Source organism: Cygnus olor, chromosome 19 (genome assembly GCF_009769625.2).
Source record: "Cygnus olor isolate bCygOlo1 chromosome 19, bCygOlo1.pri.v2, whole genome shotgun sequence".
Lineage (NCBI taxonomy): Eukaryota > Metazoa > Chordata > Aves > Anseriformes > Anatidae > Cygnus > Cygnus olor.
Genome location: NC_049187.1, coordinates 1,734,296 through 1,761,762, shown reverse-complemented (window position 1 = coordinate 1,761,762; position 27,467 = coordinate 1,734,296). Strand labels below are relative to the sequence as shown.

The 27,467-nt window shown below is 41.5% G+C and overlaps 1 protein-coding gene across 2 annotated transcripts in view; it reads right to left on the bottom strand.

Annotated features, from left to right (window-relative positions):
- PNPLA7 (patatin like phospholipase domain containing 7) overlaps window positions 1-27,467 on the bottom strand; it is a 125,885-nt gene that overhangs the window by 39,777 nt on the left and 58,641 nt on the right. For both annotated transcript variants that reach the window (XM_040531088.1, XM_040531089.1), the window contains 6 exons: window positions 24,610-24,670; window positions 22,374-22,523; window positions 14,310-14,373; window positions 13,571-13,739; window positions 12,287-12,469; window positions 11,747-11,865 (listed from right to left, as the gene is read on the bottom strand). In XM_040531088.1, the coding sequence (XP_040387022.1) occupies window positions 11,747-11,865; window positions 12,287-12,469; window positions 13,571-13,739; window positions 14,310-14,373; window positions 22,374-22,523; window positions 24,610-24,670 (746 nt within the window). The remainder of the gene's footprint in view (window positions 1-11,746; window positions 11,866-12,286; window positions 12,470-13,570; window positions 13,740-14,309; window positions 14,374-22,373; window positions 22,524-24,609; window positions 24,671-27,467) is intronic.

Genomic DNA, 27,467 nt, shown 5'->3' with positions numbered 1-27,467 from the left:
TCTGTCTGCTCCACACGTGCCTGCCAGAGCTCAGATTAGATACGACCCACTGGAAAAAGCGAGCAAATGTAGCAGGACATTTCAGATTAAGCTGTCAGTAGGAATACATGCTGTCCTCCAAGCTCAGGTCAGGGGGCTGAAGAAAATGCAATTAATACAAAACAGAGACGGTACACCAATATTTTCCCCACAAACTACATTTAATGTATCAAAAGGCTGTTGCCCATCAGTGTCAGGAAGAATAAACATGATCCTGTGAGCACACAGCGGGGACGCTTTTTTCTGACCATGACTACTGGAGTTGCAAGGCTGCAGACTGATCATGCTGCCCCTACTGCTGCCCACCGCAGTTAAAGAAAGAGGAAAACACAGCTCAGGTCCCCAGCCTCCACAGCACCTCCCTCCTCCTAATAGACTCATTGGGATGAAGGAGACATCTCTGAGTGCACTGAAGAGAAGCTATTTCTTTTGGTGAAAAAGCAGAATTAAGGTCACTGCTGCTGCAGAGCTCTACTGTGTCTCTAACCACAGATCCTCTGACGTGGGATACACAGCTTGCTGCATCAACTTCCTGGTGTAATTAAGTAGCAAAGTAGGTAGAAAACCAGAGAAATTGCCAAAGGGACTATACTAAGCTGCGCTATAACCTAACAAACCTGAATTAAGTCTCTCTCATAACCTTAAAACTCCTGAAGAAGCAAAGATATAAATATAAGAACAGTTTGTTCTTACTGTAACAGCCTTGATCAAAGTGTTTTATGAGCAGTTGTTAGAGCACAGATGAATGTTTAAGATAGAGAAGTTTGCTCTTTGCATGAAACAAATGTTTTTTTGAATATGTTTTGTTGTTGATCACTGTGTTAAATGGCACAGTTGCAGACTGAGAAATCAAGCATGTCTTCCACATGCTGCACGGGAGCAGAATTATCCCTAATTTGGCACCTCCAGTCTTCTGCAGCTGCAAAACCACATACAAAGAAGGCCTTGAAATCTAATCATACTTGTACCTTTCCAATAATGTTATTTCCTAGGTTTCCTGACCATAGGGCTTCCCAGCATCATAAATTTGCCAGAATTACAGTGATGGAGCTTTCAGCTTAAAGAGGTGACAGAAACCAGAGTGCTGCATTTCTCTTCCTGCTGTACTACTTGCACACTTATGAGGAAGTTTCTGTTCAGGACAATGTTTAAGAATTAAGCCCCATTTCTAAGCTAAAGAGAGAGAATAATCCCTCATTATCTGGTTCTCATCCCAACATCCGCCTACCACCACGATCCTTCCCAGCAGCTGCCTTGAAGGAAGCTTTCATGATTTTAAAACCATCCCCAGTTACATGCGTATTGATCCAGAGACCTCAATTCCTCCCGTCTTCCCTGCCATTAGCAACAGCCTTGTTTCATCCTCCCATTTAGCTTTGCTCTCAGATTCCCACTGTCTACTTAATTCTGAGATAAGGAACCATTTTCCCTTTGCCATATTATAAGGATTGCAAATTAATCTTAATGCTCCTGCACGCTCAGCACTAAGCACGCATGGTTGTCAGGAAAAGCACCTCCTGTTTATCAGAACCCCAGTGAAACGACCTTCTCGTGAGAAAACTCAAATAATGTTTCCTTTTACTCCCGACCTTGTTTGCACTCTGTATAACAACTTCAGAGCAAACTTTAAACAGATTTGTGTCTGACACACAAGGAAACGAGCAGAAGTTGCTCAGACCTTCCGGAGGGGCTGTCAGGTTACTTAGCCCTGGGATGTGAAAGTGTGACTAAGCCACAGGACTGGAGGAGAGGGAAAAAAAGAAAGCCAGAACAGAATTAAATCATATAACAGTGTTAGTGTTTTCTGATCACACCTGCTGGTCACACGTTCTGGTAGGTGGGTGCAGGAGGCGAGAGGAGAGGGAGAGGCGAGGCGATGCTGCGTGGAAAAAACCGCACGTCCCAAATGACTCCCTGCTTCAGGAAACGAAATTCCATCTCTTATTCTGAGCCAAGAAACAATACAATTACATACAAAGAAAAATCATTTCTTTGGGAAACAAACATCTCCTTGCTCTGTCCCCTACCACTTACAGTTATTTATATTTCAAAGCAACCTCTCTGAGCACGTGTCTGGGTGCTGCAGCACGGCAGGGAAAGATCCACGGACTCGAGAGGCAGCGGCAGAGCACCGCAGCGGAGGGAGGGGAGAGGCCGGGACAAACCAGCCACAAGAGCTGCCTGACCCCTTGGACTGAGCATTTGGAAGTACAGCACCAGACACAGACAAATTCTTTAAACTGCTGTGCTTTTAAGAGTGGTTTTACTCACAACTCCGGTGTCCTTTCTTAATGGGATAAGCTCATTGCCCAGATAAGGTTAGACACAGATTCCTAAAATCACAGCAATCCAAGGGCTTTATCCTCCTGAAAGCCCATCGATTGGCAACAGACTGTTAAGGCTGCTACATGGAAAGAGCTCTCAAAAGGGATTTCTTCCACTTGCAGCTTTGTAACACGGCACACGGTTGTTTCAGATGACACAGGTACAAAACCAGTAATGAGAGAAAAACCACACCTCCATCCGGTTGTTTAATTTCGTCTGTATATCAAAGTACTGCTAGGAATTAATGAGCTTGGTGGGTTGAAGACTGGAGGTCAGGACGGGACGGTCCTAATAAACCACCTGCAATTATTTCTCTTTTTTTTTTTTCCCCCCAGTCATAACCTTGAAGTAGATGGCTCCCCAGTTTCTGCCGCTTGGAGGATTTAATAGAAGCCACTACAATCTTTAACCTCGATGGCAAGTGGGAGCAAACGAGCAATTACATAGGTGCTTCAGATGGGAAGAGCATTACGTGGGTGCCAAGCCACATGAACACAGCTTTTATGTGCATGTGATGACCCAAGCATTGCACAATTCACTGAGCAATTAGCATTCAAGTCTGATCACAGCCACACGGCTCTGCCCGTGTGTAAGCCAACTGCACTGTAAGACAGAATTTGTAACTGATGCGTAAACCACATGGCCGAGCACTCGGCAATACACAAGGTGCCACATCCAAGGAAAGCAAAGCCCCAAAGAAATCAAAGCAAAGCCTCTTAGGAGCAGTTATGCTGCGGTGTGTTACCGACCATCTGCACACAAAGTCTGAAGCCTTCAGTACGAGTTCACAACCACGTCTCAAGAGGTTTTCCTTAGCAAAGGCAAATACTCAGATCCCACCACTTTATTTTTAGGACTTGGGTTTTGTTTGTTCAAAAAACGTGGGCTGATCTGGGTCAGACTCAAATTAGGTGTCCAAACGTAAGTTATCATCTTCGCTTCCGAGAAAGATCCTCTACTCCATATCATTCTCCTTCAGACTTATGAAATAGCACCAGAAGTAAAACCTAGACCAAGATAAAATTTTATCTTTAAGGATAAAGAGTTTAGATTCTTCACTGCTATTTTGGCTCCTGGCTATCCCCCTGAAATCAAATCCGCCGTTTGAAAGATGCTGGGACTCCAGGAGCCTAATTGCATAGCTGACACTGGAATTCAGTTTTCATTTTTGGGTCCAGTTCATTTGTCCATGGCAATGGATGCTCTACATGTTACAAATGCACAAACATACAGGGCACCAGGCCATTTCTCCAAAACCTTTATGAGTAATCACAAGCTCTGAAGCCCTCATACATCCATCTGAGCTTAAAAAGAGGGACATGGTAAAGAAAAATTACAACTCCACTGCGTGCTGAGATACAGATATCTACCTAGACACGCAAGCATATTACAGGTCATCAGATAGCTTCCCTTCCACAGAAACACATCCACCACAGCAGTAAGCTAAGTGTGTCTGAAGGAGGGCAAGAGCTGCAGGCTGACAAATGCAAAGGGCACAAGGATTAACCTCGGAGCTGCTAACTTCCTGCCCTTGTAAATGTCAGAAGGCTGAGATTTGGCTTGGTATACAAAGGGATTACTTGGAAGAAAGGGAACTGGGGGAAGGATATTTCAGGCATTCAGCTCTTTTCATGACACAAAGCAGAGTCAGCCTTTTTCATAACATTTTGACACTTCTGTACTGTAAAAATCTTGCTTCATAAACAGTTACTGGCCACTAACAGACTGCTAATGCTGGACCATAACTTTTATTCTTTGCTTTAAAAAAAGGGAAAGAAGAAATATGAAAGAAACTTGAAAAATGCAATTTCGTTTAGCAGCAGCACCAGGATGAGGAATGGGATCCTTCTAGTGGTGTATATTCTTCAAGGCTTGTGATAAAAAAAAAAAAAGCTGATTCCCTACACGCTATCTCAGTATCTCCAGCAAGCAATCTGAAATGAAACACGGATTTCATGGATACTGCCTGACTGCATCAAGGGGAAAGGAAAAGTGAAAACATTAATTGCAAAAAAGCCCCTCACTTTTATCTTGCCTACATAGGAATTAGGAAACGCTGTGAGAATTGAGCGTGGAAGCACCCAGCCTGTGCCAGTGGGGCTCTGTACAGGACTGCTGAGACCACACTGGAGACAGATCTCAGCCAAACCTGCACAGAGCCCAGCACGGCTGTCGTGCCACCGGGCTGGCTGACTGACTTGAGGGCAGTGCTGGATCCACACTAGCTCTGCACCATCACACAGCACCATGCCCAGCAATTAGCCTTTCCAGGATACCAGGAAACCAAAACAAACACACACAAACTGATTTGGACCTGGCACATCCTACAAACGCAGTTTCAGAGGCGGTGATTCAAGGAACCTCTCTCCTTACTTCAGAGCCTCTCTGCTACAGCACCTCTGCAAGCACCCTGCAGGGATGGGCACCTGAGCGGGCTCTGCCCAAAATTACCTCGGGACTGCAGGTCTCTTTACTGCCCAAGACAGGCGAGGGTGCTCCCAAACCTCAGCAGCCCTCGCAGACATGTTGAGTGTATCTTGGTGTTGTAGCCAGACAACACAGAGAGGATTACCAACAGCCTGGTTACTCCTAAACCACGGCCCACTGGAATAAAGAGTTAACTTAATATCCAGCCCCATTACTATGATTAAGTTCCAAGCAAATTCCCCAGACACATTCAGCTCGCTGAGTTAAGAGTATAAATCCAAGTCCATTTAATGGGAACAAAACCCTCCTAAAACCCCCCAAATTTCATAGTGGTAATGGCTCATGCTTCTTTAGTATGTAAGTGCTTCAGAGCGTTTTATAAAGGTTGACCTGCACAGATGCCAAAGCTGAGCTGGTAACAGCCTCATTTTACAGAACACCACAAGTGTTTAAGCCATTTGCTCAATGGAGCTAAAGGAGCTGAAACAAAGCACAAAGTGAAATCCTGACTGCCCATCCCTTGCTTCAGTGACTGAGCCCTCAGTAGCTGCAGTAATTCATGACGCCATGAGCACCAGAGAGGCTGTCGGTGCTTTTTGGAACCATTCTCAACAAGGTCAAAACAAAGAACAAATGATTTTATCAGGAATTTACATCAAATCTATTGTTTTTTATTAGGATATATTTTTGAATATTTTCAAGAATTGTGATAGAATTTTTACACATTTTTCAAGCTGTCAGCCCTCTGCTTACTGTAAATTTTAAGCATTGAGAGACAGATAACAGACGAAGGGGATATCTGTGCCCCATTACAAACCACTGAGAGCAACTTTGAGCAGTGTTACCTATAGTCTGTTTGCAAAATGCAGTGCAGTCCTGAAGCACACTGCATGAACCAAGGAGAATTATTCCAAAGCTGAGTGCATTTCTGTTAAGTTGAAAAATAAGGATATGTGCTAGCATGGCAGGAACAGCTGGCAAACCTCTTTTCTTTTTTTTCTGTGCAATAGCTCTTCTGAGAGAGGATTTGAAATCAAAGACTGGGAGAGGAAAAAAGGGCAGATGTAGAGCAAACAAGCACAAATGACAGTGGATGAAAGGACGCAAAGAAACTGGTTAATCTCAGGGCTTGGACATGTCAGAAAGGGAAAACAGAGACTTAGAGACTAACAGAGACACAGCCAGGAGGAAAAAAAAAAAAAAAAAAAAGAGGGTGAGTGGACCTAGGTAGGAATGGAAGCATAGAGAAGACATTCTTAAGCAAATTAAGATGAACAGGACTTGTACTCTGCAGCAGAAGGAAGCAGTAATACCAGCACATTTGGGTTTCTCAGATCACCATCCCTTATACGTAGGAGTGCCTCACATTAGGCTCAGTCTGTGTAAAGTTTTGAACCCAGAAAATGAATTGAAAAGCATTTACTGTGTTCTGACGTACATGAGGAACATCAAGAATCCAGGAAATGCTCGTGATTTTCTTTCATCCCTTCTGTAACCATTATATTGACTATGTTTAGGAGCCCATGGGGAAAAAAACACTGCTCTATGCTCTTTAAAACTGTATTTTCAGTGCTGCCTCTGGCAGCAGCTACTGAATTCAGGCAGCAAATTCCTTCCCTCTGCCCCCCATCACTCCCCAGACACACATTCTTTTAACAGCACATCATCTGGGTGCTTGTGGTCAAGCTTAACAGTTTTAAAAAGGCAACTCTCTTCAGGCTTCCAGTTCTTATCTTGTATTTGAGGCACAGTAATCTATCTCATGAGCTCACATCTCCATTTCAAGTACTGCACCTCTGCAGTGGTGGTTTTAAGACAATTTCCACACGCACACGCTCCTTCCACTGATATGAGTAAAGAGCCTCCTATCATTAGTTAACTGTGTTAGCTGAGGAATAAGAATTATTAATCTTCCTTAACCGCTGGAACTGAATCCAAAGCACCTGCACCATAAAATTTCAAGCGGTCTCCCCTGAAGACTCCCTTATTGTCTGAAATTGAACATCAGGGTTTCATAACCACAATGCTGCCATCACCTGCACCACAGGAAAGGAAGTTATTGGATGGAAAGGGGGTTGTCTGTGTCTTGTGAGCAAACTGTCCACCCTGAGGGCTGGACTTTGCTCATGGAACATCACTTCCGACTCAAATTCCAGCTCCACCACATACACAGACACGTCATCTCACCCTGATGGCTGGGGGATAGCCTGGCAGCTCCACCACTGCACTACTGGCCAGCCCGCCCTGCCCCACGGGGTGCAAACCTGGGTCCTCACCTGGGAGCCTTCACTTTTATTACGCCCAACAAGACCCACTAAGCTTAGACATTTTCTGTTTGGCCTTCCTTATTTTCAGGGAATGGAAATGCTTCTGTCTACTTTTGTGGGTTATTGGAGCAAAATATGACAGTCCAGAAAAGATCTCAGTTGCTAATGAACTTGCAGTTCTGACTGAACTGGAGTTGCTGCCAAAGGTAGTGAATGCATAGTCAGCAAAGCCTCCTTATTTTATTCTTTTTAGAGTCAGGGATCTTGGAGTCAAGCAGCAAGGGAGTGAAAGGCAACCATGATCCCTTAAGAGCAGAATGATTATGGGATCTGCCTCTCAGGTGCTCTTCCAGTCTTTTATCACTGAGTAAAGCCACTGAATCAGAAGACAAAGCCAGGCTTTAAGTCAGGCTCAGCACAGCTCAGAGTTCCCAGACTCAAAGCAGCAGCCAATAAATTACCAGGTGGTAGATGTACCAGCACATCTGGACTTCTCTGAAACCTTGGGGTCTGAGCACCCTGCTCCCAGTGCAGACTTCAGGGACCCAGACAGACAGGGCAGCAAGTAGGTTCATCAGACACAAACAAGTCCATAACAAGAAAGGTATAATGTGCTTCTCCTAAACTGCTACTTTTATCCTACCCTTCCAGAAGGCCAGCCCTGAAAATAAAGAAGATAAGGCAGAAAGAAAGAAAAAGTTGATTAAACAGGCCAATTACCTCAAATGAAAAGGCATGAATGAGTCAAAGCCTTAGAATCAGCAAGAACAAGCAGTGGGGAAAAAATACTTGACATATCAAGAGCTGAAGCAAAATGATAAGTCTGAGAAGAAAACTAAATGGGAAGAGTAGAAAAGAAAAGATGTTCTGATGAAATACCTACAAATATGCTTCAGCGGCAGTTCCTCAGGAGAGGCTGAAATGCTCTGCCTGAAAGGGCAGAGCAGAGAATGGAGAGGCACAGCGGAGAGGCAGAGCGCTGCAGAGCCGCAGCCAGCAGCAGGACGTGCAGACTCCACGAGTCCTGGTTGGTAAAGGTCACCAGCACCATGTGCCTGCCTGGCACGAACACACAGCTGATTACTATGCCTTACTTCAGACAGCACATCCAAAAAAGGCAGCTAACTTCTTTTAGCTCTTTCCCTCTCAATAAACATATCTTATGCACATCATGTATTTATATCATGTGTGTTACTAGAAATACAGCTTCTTATCAAAATTCCCAAACAAATACATCTAATGCCTTGTATCTTCCTAATATGCCCATGTGGAATTGGAGCAAATTCACTCCTAGAATAATACCATTATAATCAACAACAAAGCTTGTCATCACAATTTTGTTTCAGTCAGTCTTCTGAAACATCACGACCAAGTTTTTTTTCCAAAGCCCTAGGGATTCCCAGATACTTCTTTATTAATTATTTACTCCCCATAAATTTTAGTTTTGAAAGGGCTTTGCTGAGACAACTATAGAAAACCCAAGAAAGGGTGGGCTGTACGTGGGATGGCTAAAGCTCATGAGAATGATTTATGGGTGGTTCGTGCCTCTATTGCAGGGTTTGATGTGTCACTATTCTTGCAACTACGTTCCAAAGGTATTATTTTTCTAAAGTCAAATCCCCATTCCTTCCTTCAAACTCCTCGATGTTTCTAACCCAAATTAAGTTAGCACTTGACTAAAGCAAAAATACTATAATTTCAGAACTGTATCACTTTGATTTGTCGTATTTTTAAACTTACAGGAGAAAGAAAACCCTTAGTTCCTATGCGCCTTCTGTCATGACAAACCACAAAGATAATTACTAGGAAGCTGCTCCAGTAAAACCTCCTGAACTATCACAGTGAAGCCAGACAAACATGCCAGAAATAACAACTAAATAATTGATATTACTAGTCACAGAACACAATACCTTTAACAGAAATAACCATCAGCCAGCACCCTGTAACTCTCAGTTCCCTCTTTTTTGAGACCAGTATGATTCATGCTTCTAGAACAAGATAAGAGGTTACTTCACATAGAGTATTATCCAAAGGCTAGACTAACCATCAATAGCCTGTGTGACCACTCATCATGACATTTTTAATCCAGAATAGGCTTTAATTGCAGGATGATCATAGTATACAGTCTCTCAAAGTCTCCTTGTTACTAGAGATGGGGACCTAAGAACTTACTTTGACCTGCAAAGCTACAGATTTTTACAAAGCTCAGAATAACCTTGTCCTTTCCCCAGGATATTAACTATACTCTCACTTTGAAAACAGTTCTTAAAAATCCTCATCTTTCATCCAACCATATTTTGGACAACAATTCAGCTACAGAAATAGCACACAAGTACCTTTCTGTTGAAAACACAATGCTCCCACCATCCATGTTCTGGAAAAAGCATTTGGGACCATGATATAAACAGAGTTTCAGAGAATCAGAGAAAGAAGGAAGTATCATATTTACACACTGTTCTGCCATTTAATCCTCTTAAAGTCTTCCATATTGCACAAATGCAGAGGTGGGCAAATTAATGGCTAATGAGACATGGTCACATTGCCGAATGGGTGGTGAGCATCCAGAAAACCTATACACAACACAGTAGCTGTGCAGTGGTTCAGATTTGCGGAGGAGGATGTACAGGACCAACAAACAGGCTCTAATAAGCCTGCTCTTTCTTACATCTGTTCTTGAAAACCAGCAGGTGGTAGCTTGCAATTAAGTAGTAGAACAAAAATAAATAAATAGTTTGGTGAAAATTACAGCAGTGTTTACAGAAGGAAGAAAGGAAGGGAATGAGCAAAACGTGCTGCCAGAAATACAGAAGTGTACATATTTTAGCATGACACAGGCTTCAGTAAAGAGAGATATCAGATAGCTTGTAACAAAACAAAACAAAACAAAAAACCAAGGAACCGAGTGCTTTACATCAGTTGATCAGAAATCTCCTGAGATACCCAGATTAAGTACAAGCTCTCTTCCTCTGCTTTACTTTGTGTCTCCACAGGATAATACTTATCTCAGAAATGAAACGCTGCAATCATCCTAGGTGAGGAACTAGAAAGCAAGCACGATAAAGGCATCTTTACAGACACTCAAAGAAACATCCAAAGCGCTGGATCTCTCAGCATCAAGTGACTAATCAGAACAAGCTGTCACAAATGAGTTCTAACCTTTGCTGTAGTGAATACTCCCCTCAAAGGATGCACTGGCCCAAAGACAAAAATGTAATATTTCCAAGGATTTAAATAGATGGTCTACATGCTTATTTATATATAGAAATAGATAAATATAAATGAGAGGTATTTCAAAGCACTGTTTCATAGAAGGGCTTCAAGAACATGGTGATGAAGAGATAATGAAGATGGTGTTCTCTTGAGAAAAAGGGCTACTGAATTCTATGTTTGTCTCAACAGAAAACTCTCAAAGTAAAAAAGGAACTACAAAGAAAAACATCAGTAATAATCTATTTCCAAAGCTCACTTAGAATTCAGTTGGAATTCTAATAGGAGTGTTCAGCACACATCTTGCCCTTGCACCTGCAAAAACCTAATTTTTCTGAAAAGTAAGGCTGTCAGAAGTGTAAAGGTACTTGGGGTTTCAGGTGATCACAAAGAAGAGTACATTCTCCCATTATCTGTGTGTCCTAGGCTGCATCAAAAGAGGCGTGACCAGCAGGTCAAGGGAGGTGATTGCCTCCCCCTACTCTGCCTTCATGAGGCCCCACCTGTGTCCAGGTTTGGGGTCCCCAGCACAAGAAAGATGTGGACCTGTTAGAATGAGTCCAGAGGAGGACTACAAAGATGATTAGAGGAGCATCTCTCCTATGAAGAAAGGAGGAGAGAGCTGGGGATGTTCAGCCTGGAGAAGAGAAGGCTCCAGGGAAACCTCATTGCGGCCTTTCAATACTTACAGGTGTCATATAAAAAGGATGGAGAAGGACTCTTTACTCAGGTAGATAATGATAGGACAAGGGAGAACGGTCTTAAACTAAAAGAGGATAAATTTAGATTAGACATTAGGAAGAAATTCTTCACTGTAGGGGTGGTGAGGCACTGGAACAAGTTGCCCAGAGAAGCTGTGGATGCCCCATCCCTGTAGGTGTTCAAGGCCAGGCTGGGTGGGGCCTTGGCCAACCTGATCTAATGGGTGGCGTCCCTGTCTATGGCAGGGGGGTTGGAGTTAGATGACCTTTAAGGTCCCTTTCAACCCAAGCAATTCTATGATTCTATGATATAGGGCATAATTCCTCTTGCTGTCTATACTTTGGGGGCCTTTGAAATATTGAGAGACATTTTCTAGTGTAAGAATCCAGTGGGAAAAATCCATAGCGCAGGCAAACAAAAGAAAGAAGAGTCACATTTACTGCCCTGGTCATCTCCTGATATTAAGCCCAACTTATGAGAGGGCTCAAGTCATTATAAACACTCGCGTTTCTTCTGCAGAAATCCAAACACAAATCCACACAGTTATGTTTGCATAACAAAAGCATCTCCTTGGTATCTCCCCAAAATGTTATTTACAGAACAGTGTTGGTTTTACAGGATGCCTGCTATTCTGAAGAATCTGTGCAGATACAACCCAGTCACAGTGGTGCTCTAGGATCTTGCAGTAACTCATCCACATGTCCAGGACAAGCCACAGGGTACATACCAATAGGTTGGGACCTCTGGCAGTAGACACCAGAGAAGGTCCTTGGACCTACCTGGCTCCTCCGCCCCCAAGGACCACGGCGATTGCATTTCCAGTCAGAACACGAGCCAGGCGAGAGAAGTCAGAGTGGCGGTCTGGTGGTTTCTGGAATACACGTTCATACATCTCTATCTGTAGAAGAGAATAAGATGACGCTCATTCCAAAGGCAGGTTAGAGCCTACATTAACAACCTACTGTTAAAAAGTGGATAGCTGTACTTCACACAAAAATAGGGTTAATGAAGCATCTAAACAGTTCTAGCGATCAGTTACATCTCCCATACTTTTATATTAGCTGGGAGAATTTCAGAGTAGTACAGTATTTTCTGTGGATATATTTCTCTTTCTTAACCAAGGATTTAGTTACCAGTAAACACCGTTTCTGCTTTAGCATTATGTTCTCAAGCACAGGGATCCTGCCAATGAGGATAATTCTACTGATTGATGTGACCTTAACTCAACATTTAGTATATCAAATAGTCAAGCATGAATCCGTAAGGATGGTATGAGCCCCTTATTTCTGTTTCCTATAGTAAATTGCTGTATCTCTTACCAGCTTTGGCAGGCTTCTTTTGGAAAAGACCCTGCGGGGACAGTGGAGATGAAGATGAGCAGAACACCAGCTCCTCATATTGAGCCATTCCACAGTTCGGGAAGGCAGAGGTCCATCTTCTTTATGGAGCAAGATGAGTTGCTTCTGGGCTCGGACCGCTGTGTTCTCCAGCATCCTCTCCAGCTACAGCAAATTATACACATCAAAGGAATTGGGGCGTCAGGTTGTTAGTGCTCCATTATCGATTTAATACAATATTGTATTGGGGAATACACATGCAAATATATTCCCGACCCCATAACTGAATCTGCAGACCGCTATGCACACTAAGAAACTCAAACAAGATTGATTTAGTCAATTACACTGATAGCTGTGGGTTTACACAGCAAAGAGAACTCTAAAACTAGACAAAGTTTCAAATTTGAATGCTTAAAAATGAACGCTTATTACCTAAAACATAAACCATTAAATGCACAGCACATATGCATGCTGTTCATGTGGAATGAGGTTGCTTCTCATGCCGTACTTAAGCCTACAAATGTTCAGCATATTTTGCTTCCCCCCCCCCACTTCCAATCAGACTACTTTTTCCTACTTGCCTTCCTTATTTTCTTGTTTTAGGCAACTGATGGTGACTTGACATTACCGTGCTTCCTGCCTCCCACATGCAGTCATAAAGAACCAACACGAAACGATGCACAAGAATGCTGCAGATGGTTAACGGTCCCTGGCTCTTTGGAGGTCATACTCAGCACTTCACAATCTTAATAAACCCACTTTTCCAATTATTGTAGAATTTATATGCCTGGTCAACAAACTTTGGTAGTAAAATACCAAAGCTAAAAATAGGTAGTAGGGGAAAAAAAAAGGCTTACAGTCTGTAACAAAATACATTAAATTATTTGTACAACATATTTTATATCTAGTTTTTTCTACATACATACACACACCATGAAATCCAACCAAGAAGAAGAGACTTTATCTGCTTATCTGGAGATCCTGCAAAGAAACAGGACTAACATATCGCTTTAAAGAGATTTAGCTTTTGATTTACCACTGACCTAAATGATTCTTTGGAACTTAGCTGGAAATACTTTTACATAAAGCTTACCATCTCTGAGAATCCTCGTTTAATTCTTCTTGTAATTCTAACATATTTCTCATGAACATTTCATTATCTATGCTTCAGTGGGTATCAAATCCCCCCAAATTCACTTGTGTGAAACAACCTTCTTTGATCTGCGCCATTAACACTGTTAATATGGGAAGAAGCTATTTCCACACCTCTCCAACAGTAGGCTCCTGATCTCCCAGTCCTACTATTAAGATGCAGTCAGCCTGCCTGATGCAGCGTTGAGTCCATGGAGTAAGAGTGCTGTCTGACTGGTAGAGTACAATACGGTGAATATCCTCCTGTTGTCCCAGCCAGCTAGTTAGTCGATATTCATGGATACTGGGGACAGAAAACAAAAAAAAAAATAAATTGTTTTATGGCATAGTTCCTGCCATAGTGGAGAGAAATCTTATATGTCATGCACAAAATTTGAAGGGCATCAGAAACTTTCATCTCTTGCTTGTCCAATCTAAGTTCAAAACACTTCTCTCATCAACCCTCATTTCCAGCCTCGTGCATTTTTTTTTCTCCATTATTTATATCATTAGATATGCGCACAGAGAAAAGATGGTGCGGTGCTGCCTAGCTTCAGTAGGGCTTCCATGACTTCCCTAGGGAGTACATGATACCCACTTAGACTAATTCAGCTTTTCCAATTACACAAGTGAGAAAGTAACTATGGGGAAAAAAGCAAAACACACACATTTGAACCAACTACTCTTGAAACATTATTGTCTCAAACACCTTGATCATCAAATATGCTTGATTACATATATGTAGCATATTATATGTTAAAACACAGGATCTTATTCTTAAACATCATATATTTGTAAGACCAGCATAGAACATCTTTAAGGTGTAAGATCATCTTAATACATTTCTTCCATAAACACTGAAGAAGGCACGTACCTATCCAGGGCAGCAGAACCAAGTCGCTGTTTGATGTTATCGCTTGTGAGCAGCAAAGCAGGACCTAAAAGAACAGAGTTTTCTGTATGTGAACACCTGTCATTCACCTCCTGACAAACTGTATTAAGTGTATAGTGGTATAGCTATGCCACTATAATAAATGCAGTTGTGTATTTTCTTTGAAGATCATGATGGCTAAGTGCACTGATTAGAGCTGTCAATGAAGAAAGTTAGCACAAAGTCTTCACAAAAATTTTCACGCTTATCTACAATAACATCTTCCCATTCTCCACATTCCCAGAGCTGTGAATGCATTAGTCCCAACCTAAAAGCTCTTTTATCGCTTTCCACTGTCACACAGAATAACGGTTTCTATTGCAGCTGCATTTTCATGCCACGAACACAATATTCGTATCACAGAAAACCCAGGAATCTGATTTCAAATAAAAAAAGCTATTAATTCACTGACCTATAGAAATACATAATTTGTTCATGCTGCAGTGAAACAACTCCCCAGTTAAACCCTAAAGCTCTCTAACAGTACTTCCCATTTACTACATCAACAGGAATCTATACCACTGCCAACCTCCACAGAGAAAGACTCCAAAATCCATAGGGCAGTCTGATTCACACTGCTTCCACTAGAGATAAACACACACACATCTGGCGATAGCAGTGTCTGAGTTAATTTTAGTACTCAGAAAAGTTGCTTCTCGCAGGCACTTTAGTCATTTTTTTTATTAGAAATTCTATTTTTCGGCAGTAATACATGCCATGCGTGGTGGAGGTTGCAGAATAGTTGCAGGTAAATACAAAAAAGCAAACCAAAGAAAATGTAAGGATTTAACCTCAAACCTAAAGAGATTATCTGCCTCGTATTGAGAAATTCACATTTACCAAATATAAAATAGCAGCCTCTTTGTATTAGTGTTCTCCTAATGTAATCTTTCATTTCTTCAAATTAATAAAAACTGAAATCCAAGTACGAAATATCAAAACATTTAATCATGTGTAGTTTCTCAAGGCAGTAATAAAGCAGCATGGCTTTATGTATTTAGTAAAAATCAAGAACCCATGAATAAACAACATGGTAAAGTATTGTAATTCCACACTTAGATGCTCAAAACCCCCCCATAAGTACAGTATCTAGAGCTAGCCACCCCGACCTTCAGTGGCAATCTATTTCCCCTATAATGCTCAATTCCACCTGCCTAGGGTTCGTGCTGTTTTAACACAGTTTAGTGTTAGAGATGGCAAAAAGCTCAAACCTTTCATCTTGTATTTTCAAACATCCAAATAATGCTTGTCGTTTTGTTGTTTTTTTTTACACTAGTGATAAGAGGAAATAAAAATAGACAAAAATATTCCATAGGTAGAGATTAAAAAAATATAAAAAGTAAAAGCCGGTAAGAAATCACAGAAAGGAAGATGACTTGAGAGTTGAAATTCACTTCCTCATCCTCGAACAGGGTAGGATGAGGAAATGGCAACTGATTCCTCTGAAAGTAAAAGGTCTACAATAGAGGGAATTAAATCATAAGTATTTCAGCAGCAGAAGTGGTTTAACCTGCGCTTCGGTCCTTACACCCGTGCCTCCCCTCCGTTTGCGCTGATTGAACGGTCTGCAGGGATCTGCCCCCACTGCTCGTGGACTTTTTTACCACAGCATTTTAGCGTTGGCTGATCCTTTGACCTGGCTCACCGTTCAGCTAGTTGCACTAGCACAACTCTGGTTGGGGTAATGGAATTAAGAGAGGTTTCCCAGAAGAAATACTTGTGACATTGCATGCTATGAAGACAGTAAGGGATAAAGGGCAGGTAAATTTTGAAAAAGCATTCAACAGAGTTGTCATTTGTGTTCATTAGCATGTCAAAGTTCTCAGCAAAACAGAAATGATATGTGGACCAAATATTCGTCCAGGATATGCGGCTTACTAAGTTTTATGACTGTGGTGGAAGTTTAGCAGGCAAGGACTAACAGCCAAGAATGTAAAATGAGCTGAGGAATGCCATAAAAGTGTCCAATAAGAGAGACTAACGATAAGGAGAGAACAGAGTGCTCCACCTTCGCATTTGCCATTAACCTCCCCGCACCCGGTCACGAATCTAAGTAGGTCAAAGGAGCTCAGACTCCACCACACTGGTCTGAGGCACTGGGGGCACCTGCCCCAGGAGGAAACCATTTAGCCTTGTGACCCACCCAAACAAACGCCTCTCCTACACAGCCAAAAGCAGACTCCGTAGAGCTGGGATGCACCTTGACATCAGCCAGGGTGATGGCTACCTCGCCCACAGACACCACTCTTGAATGGGGCCTCTAACGAGCCCTGAAGAGCGCCAAGAAATCACATCCACTCACCTCGCTTGTGTGGTTGGAAAGGGGCCGCCTCTTACCCGCCCGGTGTGTACAGACACAGCTGTGAGCTCGGGGGGCCTGCCCAGCACCCTGCAGCGGCAGTGCGGGACGCCGACACGCGGCCCACCACTCGCAGCCAGCACAGGACGTGGGGATGCCTCCAGCCGAACCGACTGCTTTGCTTCGGCAGCAACAACCATCTGCTCTGCACGTCCAATTTCTAGCAAGCTCCCGATTAATCAACCATTAAATAACCCTCCATTAATGTGATCATAACATCAACATATGTGTTCTCAAGTGCATAAAATTGAATGACCAAAAGCGTTATTTAGACTAAACTGCTGAGAACAATGAAGTAATAAAAATCACTCAGGTATATCCCCTTCACACAGCCACGCCGGTAGGAGGAACGTCTGAGATGATGTGCTCCTGAATCTTCAACACATTATCAGGAGATGACGCGACGCTCTCTCCACACCTGACATCAGCCTCGCAGGTGGTTTACAGCTGCCCCTGGCTTCGTGGCAGCATCCCTCTGTCCTCCCACCACCGCCTGCACCCTTCAGGGGCTGTTCTTTCCATAGGATTAGACATAGGGTTAACACTTCAAAGTTAAGAGCTTAGGAAAGGTGATAGGAGGTAACGTTAAATATTTATCTAGCCCACTATTGTCCCTCTGACTGCAACCAGCAACAGATTGCTGGGCGTAAGTATTCGAGTGAGGAAAACTTAATGACATTCTCCAAGCCTCCAGCAATTTGCAGTTCATGAATTTCCAAGCCAGGGGTAGTGACTTTTAAAAGCCCCTGAGAGACTTTTCTGTCAGCAACTCATTGGGAGTCTGAATCCTGGCAGCAGCCTAATCCCCAGGCACAGATGATCATGATTCATTGAGAAACCTCACGGAGCATCTAAATTGGTGCTCCAAAGTCATCTGTTTTCTGGACAAAACTACAAGCCCATGAAAGAGAAGTGAGAAGAAGAAAAAAAAAAAACACACACTGACAAAACACTGGTCTAGTTCATGTCATCTTTTAAGAAAATGACAGGGTTGAGGCAGCACTTCAGCAGGGCTTCCAGTCTCAAATCCTGACCCAGTAAAAAGCCGTAAGCATCACATGAGAGACATAAACCTCTTCCCTTCTTTCTAAAGATAAGCATGGTACTGACTTTTTTTTTTTCCGTATAACAGCACTTTCACAAGATGTGAAGGAGTGGCAATTTAGACGTCCTAGTTCTATCTCTAATAATAGAGAAATCATACACCTCACTTGAATCAAACAAAGTTGGATCAAATATGAATTGGGAAACACACGAAGGAAGGAAGGAAGGAAGGAATGGTAACTGATGCTTAGACACGGTTGCAAACCCACTTCAACCTGGGTAAAATACTGACACAAAAAGGTACTGCCCAGTACAAAATGCACTGTGGAAAAAGTTTCATTACAGCTAACTTACTTTCCTGGACTTCATAAAATCAGAATTTTTATCGCACCTAACAAAAAGTCTACAAAGTTATCTGTCAAAGACACAGAACTGATAAAGGGTTTTGATGTCTCAGCGTTAGAAGACTTTGCCCAGCAGAAAGTACCAGCCTCTGCTGGGTTCCAGGCACAACATTCATTTCAACACAGAAAATACTTAATGTTTAAATTTAATTTGTGTGTAAATTCAGGTGAAGTTGCACACTAAACCTCCAATATATTTTTAGTTACGATGTTTCAGTGAGATTTCCACTACAGTATACATTTTTTAGGAACCACAAGAGAGCATAGCTTTTAAAAGGGCCAGAAACAAGAAGAGAGAAATATATGCTGGTTTTGAATCCTTCTCTCCTTCGGTCTAAAGTTTCATATGATCAGAGGGTTCTCACATAAAATCAGAATTTGCACAGCCACATGATACTATTTAGCTGCTCTCAGTAGAAGATCTCACTAGAAGAATAAAAAACCAGTTAGGCAAATACATTTTTCTAAACCTGAATGTTTTAGAAGAGCTTTTTGACATGGGCTGCTCTCAGCTCTACAAGGATTACTGGAAAACAAATATGATAAATCCAAAGAACATTGACCAGAATTCATCGATATGGTTAATCTAACCTGGAACTGTACAGCAAAACCCAAACCCAAATCAAACCAAACCAAAAGCCGTACACCACTTGCCCACTTCCATTTCACTCTAGTTCTGAAGTAGAAAATTCTGTCCCTCCTTTTTGGAGGTTTTATATTCTACATCCTCTTTCTCTGGAGACCCAGAGACCAAGGTTCAAACAAAGGGCTTTGACAATGAAGCATTAAAACAAACCAAGTGAGGAAGCAATGAAGTAGCCGCTGGTTCACCATGCTCCGCAGGACTTCCCTGCTCTCTCCTCAGTGCTCAGATCGTATTTCACAATCAGACCTTTCTCGAGATGAAGACAGATTCATGTTGAGTTACTGCCATCAGATACCAAGTAACTGCTTCCCAGCCCAGCTTTTAACAGAACAAACGCCATGGAAACATGAACATATTTCAGTACTTAATTAGGACACAATGACACAGTCTGGAAACAATATCTGAATTATCATAAGCCACAGAAACAACAGATCTCAAAGAAACCACAAAATGGTTGATAAAACAGTGTGAAAAGGGTTGTGGGCAGTCCTGCGTGCTCAGCGCTCCCTGCGTATAGGATGCGAGCCCAGCCTGGCCAGCCTGCGAGGAACAGGCTCTGGGGCCCCGACAGCCCAGGGTGGAGAGCAGTCTGGGTGCGACTGTCCCCACCGCAAACTTAAAATTAAGAAATTCTACCCACACAACAGAATCAATAACCAAACTATTAGACCCCGCCTTATTATTTCTGAATTATTTTTCCTTTCTTGAAGATGGTATATATATTAATTAATGCTGTCACAAAGCCTCTGCTATTGGATTTGGATACTCTGTTTGATATTATTAGTAGACTCCTTTAATAAGATGGAAGCAGTTAAAATTAAACAAACAAACAAAAATCCCAAATCAGTTAAACAGATTTAGCTGAAACCAGCTCCAACTCATAGCACTGGTAATAGCCTTCTGGTGCCAGTCCCAGGCAAAGAAAAGCATCCGCTAATCTCATTTTGCAGGTTTTGTTCAACCCAGTCTGCATCCAGACCACTCTCTCCAGGATGAAGGTCAGCCTGCAACGATGGCAGACTCCTCCCAAAAATTACCAATACCTGACCATCTCCTGTGATTACAGCTCATTAGGGCTCTTGCAATGATCTCAGTATTACCGTTCTAATTTCTTCTGTCCTTGTCTCCACCCTGCAGCAAGGGGATTCTAAGCATCACTGCAACATTCATCTAAAATACTATTAACAGGATGAGTAAAGAATTCTCTAAAGTTGCAGTAGAAAGCTAAAAAACAACTGCTTTTGTCCCATAAAAGTTCACACATACAAAGGCTACCCTATACTGCTCTGGAATATATTTCAAGGCCAGAGCAATGAAGCAACATGGATCAAATTTAAGTATTAAATGACATCTTGTAACAATTTTAGATAGCCTTCTCAAGCATATTAAACACCACCAATCATTTCCATAATCAAGTGTAAGGCCTAATCAGAGCTCACAACTAAAACCAAGACTTAATCTGACAATTTGAAAGTTAGAAGCAGGTAAACACTCAGACAGAGGCATGGGGTTTCAAGACAATAGCTGTTCACCAAGGTCCTAATCCAAATCTTTCACAGTGTTTCAATTTCCCTACATGTAAAATATACACAGTTCTAACTGGTCAGGTGCACATCAAGACAAACCAAAAGTTAACTCAAATTTTGTTTACGACACTGACTCCTAGAGACTTTTTTTTTTTGATGCAAGAAGTCAGAAGAAAACTCATTCCAAAAACCTAGCACCTCGCCCAGACCACTTTGTCATGAGCCAGTACAGAACATCCAAACGATTTATAGTCTTATCATAAAGGAGAAAACAGAAAAGCTTAAAAAAAATGCTACTTCTGCTAAAGGAAAAAAAAAAAAAAAAACACACACACACACACAAAAAAAACAATGCAGCCTGCACAAGAAACCCCTCAAAACTATGCAGCACACAAACACGCACAGTAAACCATTGGCAGGAGGTTAACCACTGTTTCAAAGAGTCATGGGGCTGAATAAACAATAGGCTGACCCGCTGAACAGAGGCTATCAAGGCTAGAGAGCTTGGTCTACCAGCTGTGTTTGGAACCATATGGCTAGCTGTGTTTTCACACAACACTTTCCTCTTCCCACTGCAGCCGTCTGCTCCATTTTGGCAAGAACTTCAGATGCCAAGGTTGTATAGTACCATCTATAGCTGCCAAGTACTACACAGACGTCAGTTTAGATGCAGAAAAGAAAAAGGGTGCGCAAGAAAAAGGCCAAGTGATCAAAACAAAACCCCTAGTTTGTTACATTCTAGTTGCTTTCAACTAGAATGGTTATTTTTATTCTGAACAGTCCTCTTACATACTTAAGTTTTGTTTGTTTTATTTACAGGCTCCTAGTGCTGTCACCCATCAAAACAGGCTGGCAACAATCCATTATAAGTACCCATTAGCAATATAGCTATGGCTGAAATCTGTGTTCTGTTACAAACTTATTTTTTTTGCCACCTCAAAATAAGAGGAATCTTTAAACACCCACAAATTAGTATTCACGGTAACACATCTACACCATCATCTGCATACAAATTTATATCTCAAAAGGTGAAAGAGTTCAAGCATCAACAACATTTTCCTTTGCCTGCTCACCTAGATTTTTAAACAGAATAATAAGTGCCAGCTTTAGATACATTTAAGGTCAAGAAAGTAAATAACCAATAAATGTAAGTGGTTATACCTCAAGCATCACGTAACCTGTACTTTTCACAATACTAAGCTGTGAGACAGAAAATTAACAATTTAAAGAACTACAGGAGATTTACTCAAGATCTGTGTAGTGTATAAGGATAAAAAGAGGATGTTCAGAAAAATGTTAAACTACTACAGAGTCGGAACTGACTTGTGAATTGAATACTTGGTTTTGTAAGCACCTGAAATTTGCACATACTACTTCACCAATGGATGTAGCAATTAATGAATCAATTGTGAATTGAATATATGGCTTTGTGAGTACAAGACAGACAAGCTGGCAACAAACAAGGTTAACACAAGCCAGTATGGGAAGGCATAATTCAGAACTGTTTGGAATTCCAGTACCAACCTAGACGGGTCTCCTACACAAGGCTCCTCTACCAAGTGTTAGACTTGCTGCTCACAACCTACCTCTAAAAAAGAAAACTGCATCAGAAATCCTTTGCTGGATCAAGACATACAATTGAGAAAGTCTGAAGGAGTCTCACACTTGAGAGATAGAATTGGGCTCTCAAAAGGGACTGTGGGAACAGTATATTGGTGGTGGATTTGTCCGCAAAAGCACCTGCAGTCTTAGGAGGGCTGATGACAGCCAAGTCAACAGGCCAGACAAATCAGCTAATATTTCTGAGTCATAAGTCATTCACTAATATTAAATGTTAGGGACAGGAAAAGAGTGAATCAAACGCAGCAAGAGATTACAAAAGGTCTAATCTTGAGTACGGCTATGCTGCTACCCCTCTGAATGCAGCACGAATCCCCCTTTAACTAATTGACAGGTACCTGGCTATACCTCTAAAAAGTTAAGAGGCATTTATTTTCCGTGATGCAGTACCATGTAAACACTTCTTACCCACAGCACTGAGAGCATGCTTGAGCTCCAGAGTAAAAGCAGTAAGTGGCACCTCTTCAGACACTGGCATAATTGCTACTGTAGAGAGATTGCTGGCAGGATTTCCAGCATCCCACTTGCTACTCGAGCTGTGTAACCCAAGAGGATGACCTGTTTGAAAAGAAAAAAATAAAAATAAAAATTCTCCATTTCACAAAGAAGGAAAGATCCCACATATTTCACTTACAACAGGAGAAAGATTGATTTCTATCACTTTTTGCTGGTGACATAGCATGTGGGTAAAGTTAGGCAAAGCTAAAAATATCTGGATGACAAGAACAGGTAAAAATACAATGTGCATTTACTTGACCCGTTAGGAAAAAGACAAAAAGACACTCGTAATGACTGTGAATGGCCACAACTTTGAGATAGGCATTGATTTACCTCTCAAGAGGAATTAGATGAAATAACAAAACCCCAAAACCTGTTGTCAGTATTGAAATATTCCCAAAATAAACTTCCACTTTTTATGGTATTCCTGATCACGGAAATAAATACCTGTTTTCAACAAAGTTCCTACAGGAAACATGTATCTACACCTATTTTCACTATTCTCCAAGATGGGAAAATGTGGATCTTTACAGATAGGTATCTAGGAGTATTAAAATAAAATATGGAACCTCTAAAATAGCTACAAAGCAACTGTGGAAGTATCTGCAATATATTACAGTAAACTGAGTAAAGAAAAAGACTATGGGCAGAGAAAAGCATTTTTGACAGAAGCATGTGATGCATGTAACATGTAAGATGGAGATCTTCCTAGATCATTTAGCTCAGAGAAAAGAATAACGTTGAGTGTGTTCTACAAACTGTTCTTTTTATTTTTATACTATTTCTTTTCCTCCTTAAGCCTTCTCAGACAACCTCACTTTGCTGTTAGCACCTACCAACTCAGCTGCAAGTGTATAATATTAACTTAGATGGTATGAAGCTTAACATCCTGCTCATCTTATTTCATCCAGCAGAGGTGCAACATGTACCATGAAGATAAATTCTTGATATGGACACATAGAAGTACTTGATATACTGTAATTGATACAAGAACTCATTCGAAGTATATATGCAAGATCAAGTATACTGTTGGACTAAAAGAAACACCAGATAAATCTTTTTCAGATATATTCAACAGTGGAGTTATTCATTTCAAGTCTTCTAAAATAGCTCTCCACAGATCATTAAATAGTTTTTCCTCTCTTTTAGGTGATCTTCAAGAAGATATTTACAGGTTCAAACAAGTTACATGTCACAGTTCCACTCTTTCATCTCCATCAGTCTTTCTTTCCTCAGAACTTCAATAGCTATGCTCTGATTGACTAGTTTTCCTCCTGTCTTCTCCCTATCAAGTCGTCCTAATTCCTAAGCAGTGCAGATTCTGCCCTAGGCCACAAAAGCATTTCAGCACGCACAAAAGTTTAAGTACAATTATCACTAGAGATTCCTACAAAACTGACTGTGTACCCAAACAGTAAAAAACAGACTTCAATAAAAGCGTGGACTTCACAATTCACTCTCCAAAACATGCGAGTTGACTACTTAATTTCAATCTCTCTGGAATTCTGTAAAAACAGCAATAAAAGTAATAGCATAGAATTTTTGTATTAAAACAAACAAAAAACAGAGCAGCAGAGAACCCCACAAAACTATTGGTAGTTAACACACATCTCTTTTCTTTTAAAAGCTGCTCAAGAACAACAACCTGGATGGAAAATTTCCTCCTACTCCCCTCAATTCGTAAATACACTTTGCTTTGCCTCTGCCACATACACAAAGCCTACAAAACAATGCATAACAAATCATTTGCTCTCAGACAATTCATTGAAATAATGCAAACACAGACATACTAAGTCAGCCAATGTGCAGATGCCACTCAGCATGACTATCTGATTCAAGTCTGTTATAGCAGTTATTTCCAGTGCTCCCTTTGAGCTCCTCTTTTGCAAGAAATTTCAAGAAAGTTTCACTGCATATATGCAGTATTTTTCTCTCATTTGCAAATCATTCCACTCCCATACTTCTTCAGCCATTCCCCACAAAAAAAATGTGTTTATATATAATGAATTAGCTGTGACAACAGCTAAAATATTTAGAGACAAAATCTCTTGTCAAGTATGCACTTTCTGTTTCCGAATTTAATGATGTAAATCTAGTTCCAAGGAAGCACCAGAATGGATGGGAATAATCCAGGAATGAGTCTTACCTCCCTGCTGAAGACTGCCAAGAATCTTCTCACCCAGCAAGTGAATAAGTCTAGTCACAACCTAGCAATGAGAGAGAAAGAGTAAGAAAAGAAACATTCAGGCAGAGTGCACTAAAAATAATGCATCTAAATGGATACTCTCAAACTTCTGTAAGATGTTATCTCAAGTTGAATAATAAGGAGATACAGTTTTGTAACCATAACTTCTTTCCTGGCTGTAATGTATGGTGACTGATCATTTGTCTTGATTTATTTTACCTTATTTTAGTCTTACTAGAAATAAACAATATTTAACTTACTCTGGGAACAGAAGAAAAAATCCAATTATTTGGGGAAACACATCGAATCCCATTTTCCATTCTCTTCTCTGCAGTGCGCTTGCACCTCTAGCACAGAAACTCACCGTCGCTGTTGAGAGGCTGTTGCACCCCCCCCCACCTTCTGTAGGTAACAAAGGCTCAGGGCTGCACTCAGATTCTCCACCAGTCCTGCTTCCACCCCCCCTCCCTTGTAAACCAGTCAGCTCACAGGAATCAATTTAAAATATCTCAAATAACAGGACAAATACACAGAATCAGAACAAAATACTTATTAAAATGTTCCCCCCGCAAATCATCTTTCATGGTACCTTGACAGGACAGATTTTTTTGTCCTCTCTCAGCCATTTTGAACTGGACTTTGATATAAACCAATGCTCCCACAGCCAAGCAAGCCTGAAAACTGATCAGCCTACCTCCAACATCAATAATCAATATTTCCCAACAAGTGGTGTAGCAGAAGACTAATAATTGTAATATCAAGGAATATCAAGGTTGCAAAATGCATTATTTATTCTAAACAGCTATGCAAAAATGTTTTACCAAATAAGAAAATGAGATACTTAAATGCATTCAGAATTATCATAGTAATCATTAGATATTCCCCCCTAGACAGACAATTCAAAGTCATAATAGATCTAATCTTTCGTAAGACAACAACAAAAAACAAAACTGAAATGACAAAGCATCTTCAAAGTACCAGGCTAAACAAGCAGTAGCAAGCGGCTACCTTGCCTTTGGACAAAAAGACACACCGTTCCCCTAGGAACAAGGGCTTCAGGATGCATCTTTCAAATAAAAGACCATCGTGACGGGTCAATCTGCCCAGCAGAATTATTTTATGTATCTTACTGCAAAAAGAAAAAAATTGCCACAGACTACGAAACCTCACAGCTTTAATATATTCGCACCGATTTCTGCAGTGCCTGTAGGAGGAAGGGAGATCAAACAGGTACCTTCCGATGCAGAAATTATAGCAGAGCAAGGAGGACAAGCTAAACAAAGTTATTTCAGTAATTTCTTTCCCATAGCCATAACTGCAACTTCCTAAAGATGCCACATCAAGCTCAAGTTCAGAGAAGTTCCTCTATTTGCCCTGGCAACAGATGCAGTTGCCACCATCAGCACACAGCAGCCTGATGCTGAGGCGAGCTGCCGGCCTTGGCCGCTTGTTGCGCTGGAACCTCAGACCAGGCCCGAAACCCTTCGGTGTGTCACAAGTACAGGCAGCTCTGGGATTTAATGAGCAGAGCTGTGCTTAGCCAGGGAAAATTGCCCCAAAGAGGGAAAGACAGTATTCCTACTAGCGTGGGTGAGACCGATTTCCCTCCCTAAGGGAGGCAGTCTGCTCCTCAGGAGCATTTGCCACACCCGCTCCTCACGCATTCACCTGATAACCCACATCCACATAGTGTGACTCTACTCCAGCAGTTTCGGAAGTATTATTTATGAACATTTTACACATCTGGACCACTTTAAACATCAGAATTTTAATTACTTTCTAAAACCATCTCCTGTATTTATAACTTTTTCTGCTTTACAGACAGCTAAAGGAGAGCTTGAGTTAAACTGAAGAAAATGTCCAAGGTTAATGACAGAACTAAGAATAGAACCTATTGGTCTCGTTTTCCAGTTGGCTGCTCGTATTACCACAAAATATTATTTGTCTTGTTTGCTAGAGCAAACCTTACAGCCTTGGTACATATAGATATGGAAAAATTATTTCCCCAGTGACTTTGTAAGACAAGCAAATTGCTAACCATAACAGGATGAGTCACTCTGCCGCAGTCATGGCAACGTCGAAGGAACATCAATTTGGGATCGTAGCTGAGAACTGCCCTCAAATTTCCTTGGAGTTTTATATTACATACACTGAATTTTATTTCACAAAAAGGCAAATGTTTTTCCTTAAAAGAGGTTTGTCCATCAGTCTGAGGGAGAAGTCAATATAAATTGCATCTCTTCATCAACAACAGACCCAAGCTTCAATGATTTACCTGAAGCCATTACTCTGCAGAGCAGCTCTCACCAAGTTCAGGAGAAGTGGGGAGAATTCAAAACGAACAGGAAAAATAATAAATAAATAAATGTCACCCATCAGGTTTCCAACCACCTTTATTTAACCCCCCCAGTCAGTAACAAGGTGCAGACACACACAAAAGCAGCCCTGGCCAAGAGACAAGGAAGCCCTGGGGCCAGGGAGGACCTGGGCAGCACCGAGCGGGGCTGGTTTGGCTTTGGGAGGGAAGTGGGGGAGAAGAAAACAGAAATTAGCCCCCAGGCTAGGAGGAGATATCAGGGAAACAAGTTATTGCAAACATGCCAGAGAACACCCTCCTGAGAGAGACCCAGGCAGGAGAAACCCAGATAACATGGGCACTGGCCGGTAGATACCTTGGTGCAGACATCTGGGCAGTCACTCAGCGGGCAGTTATTCCTGTGCTGCCTATTTTGGTGCACTTTGTAGGAAAAACTAAAAATTGGCAGTGTGAGCAGGTAGAAGGGAAGGCAGGAACTCTGGCAGTGCTGCTGGGAAGACTG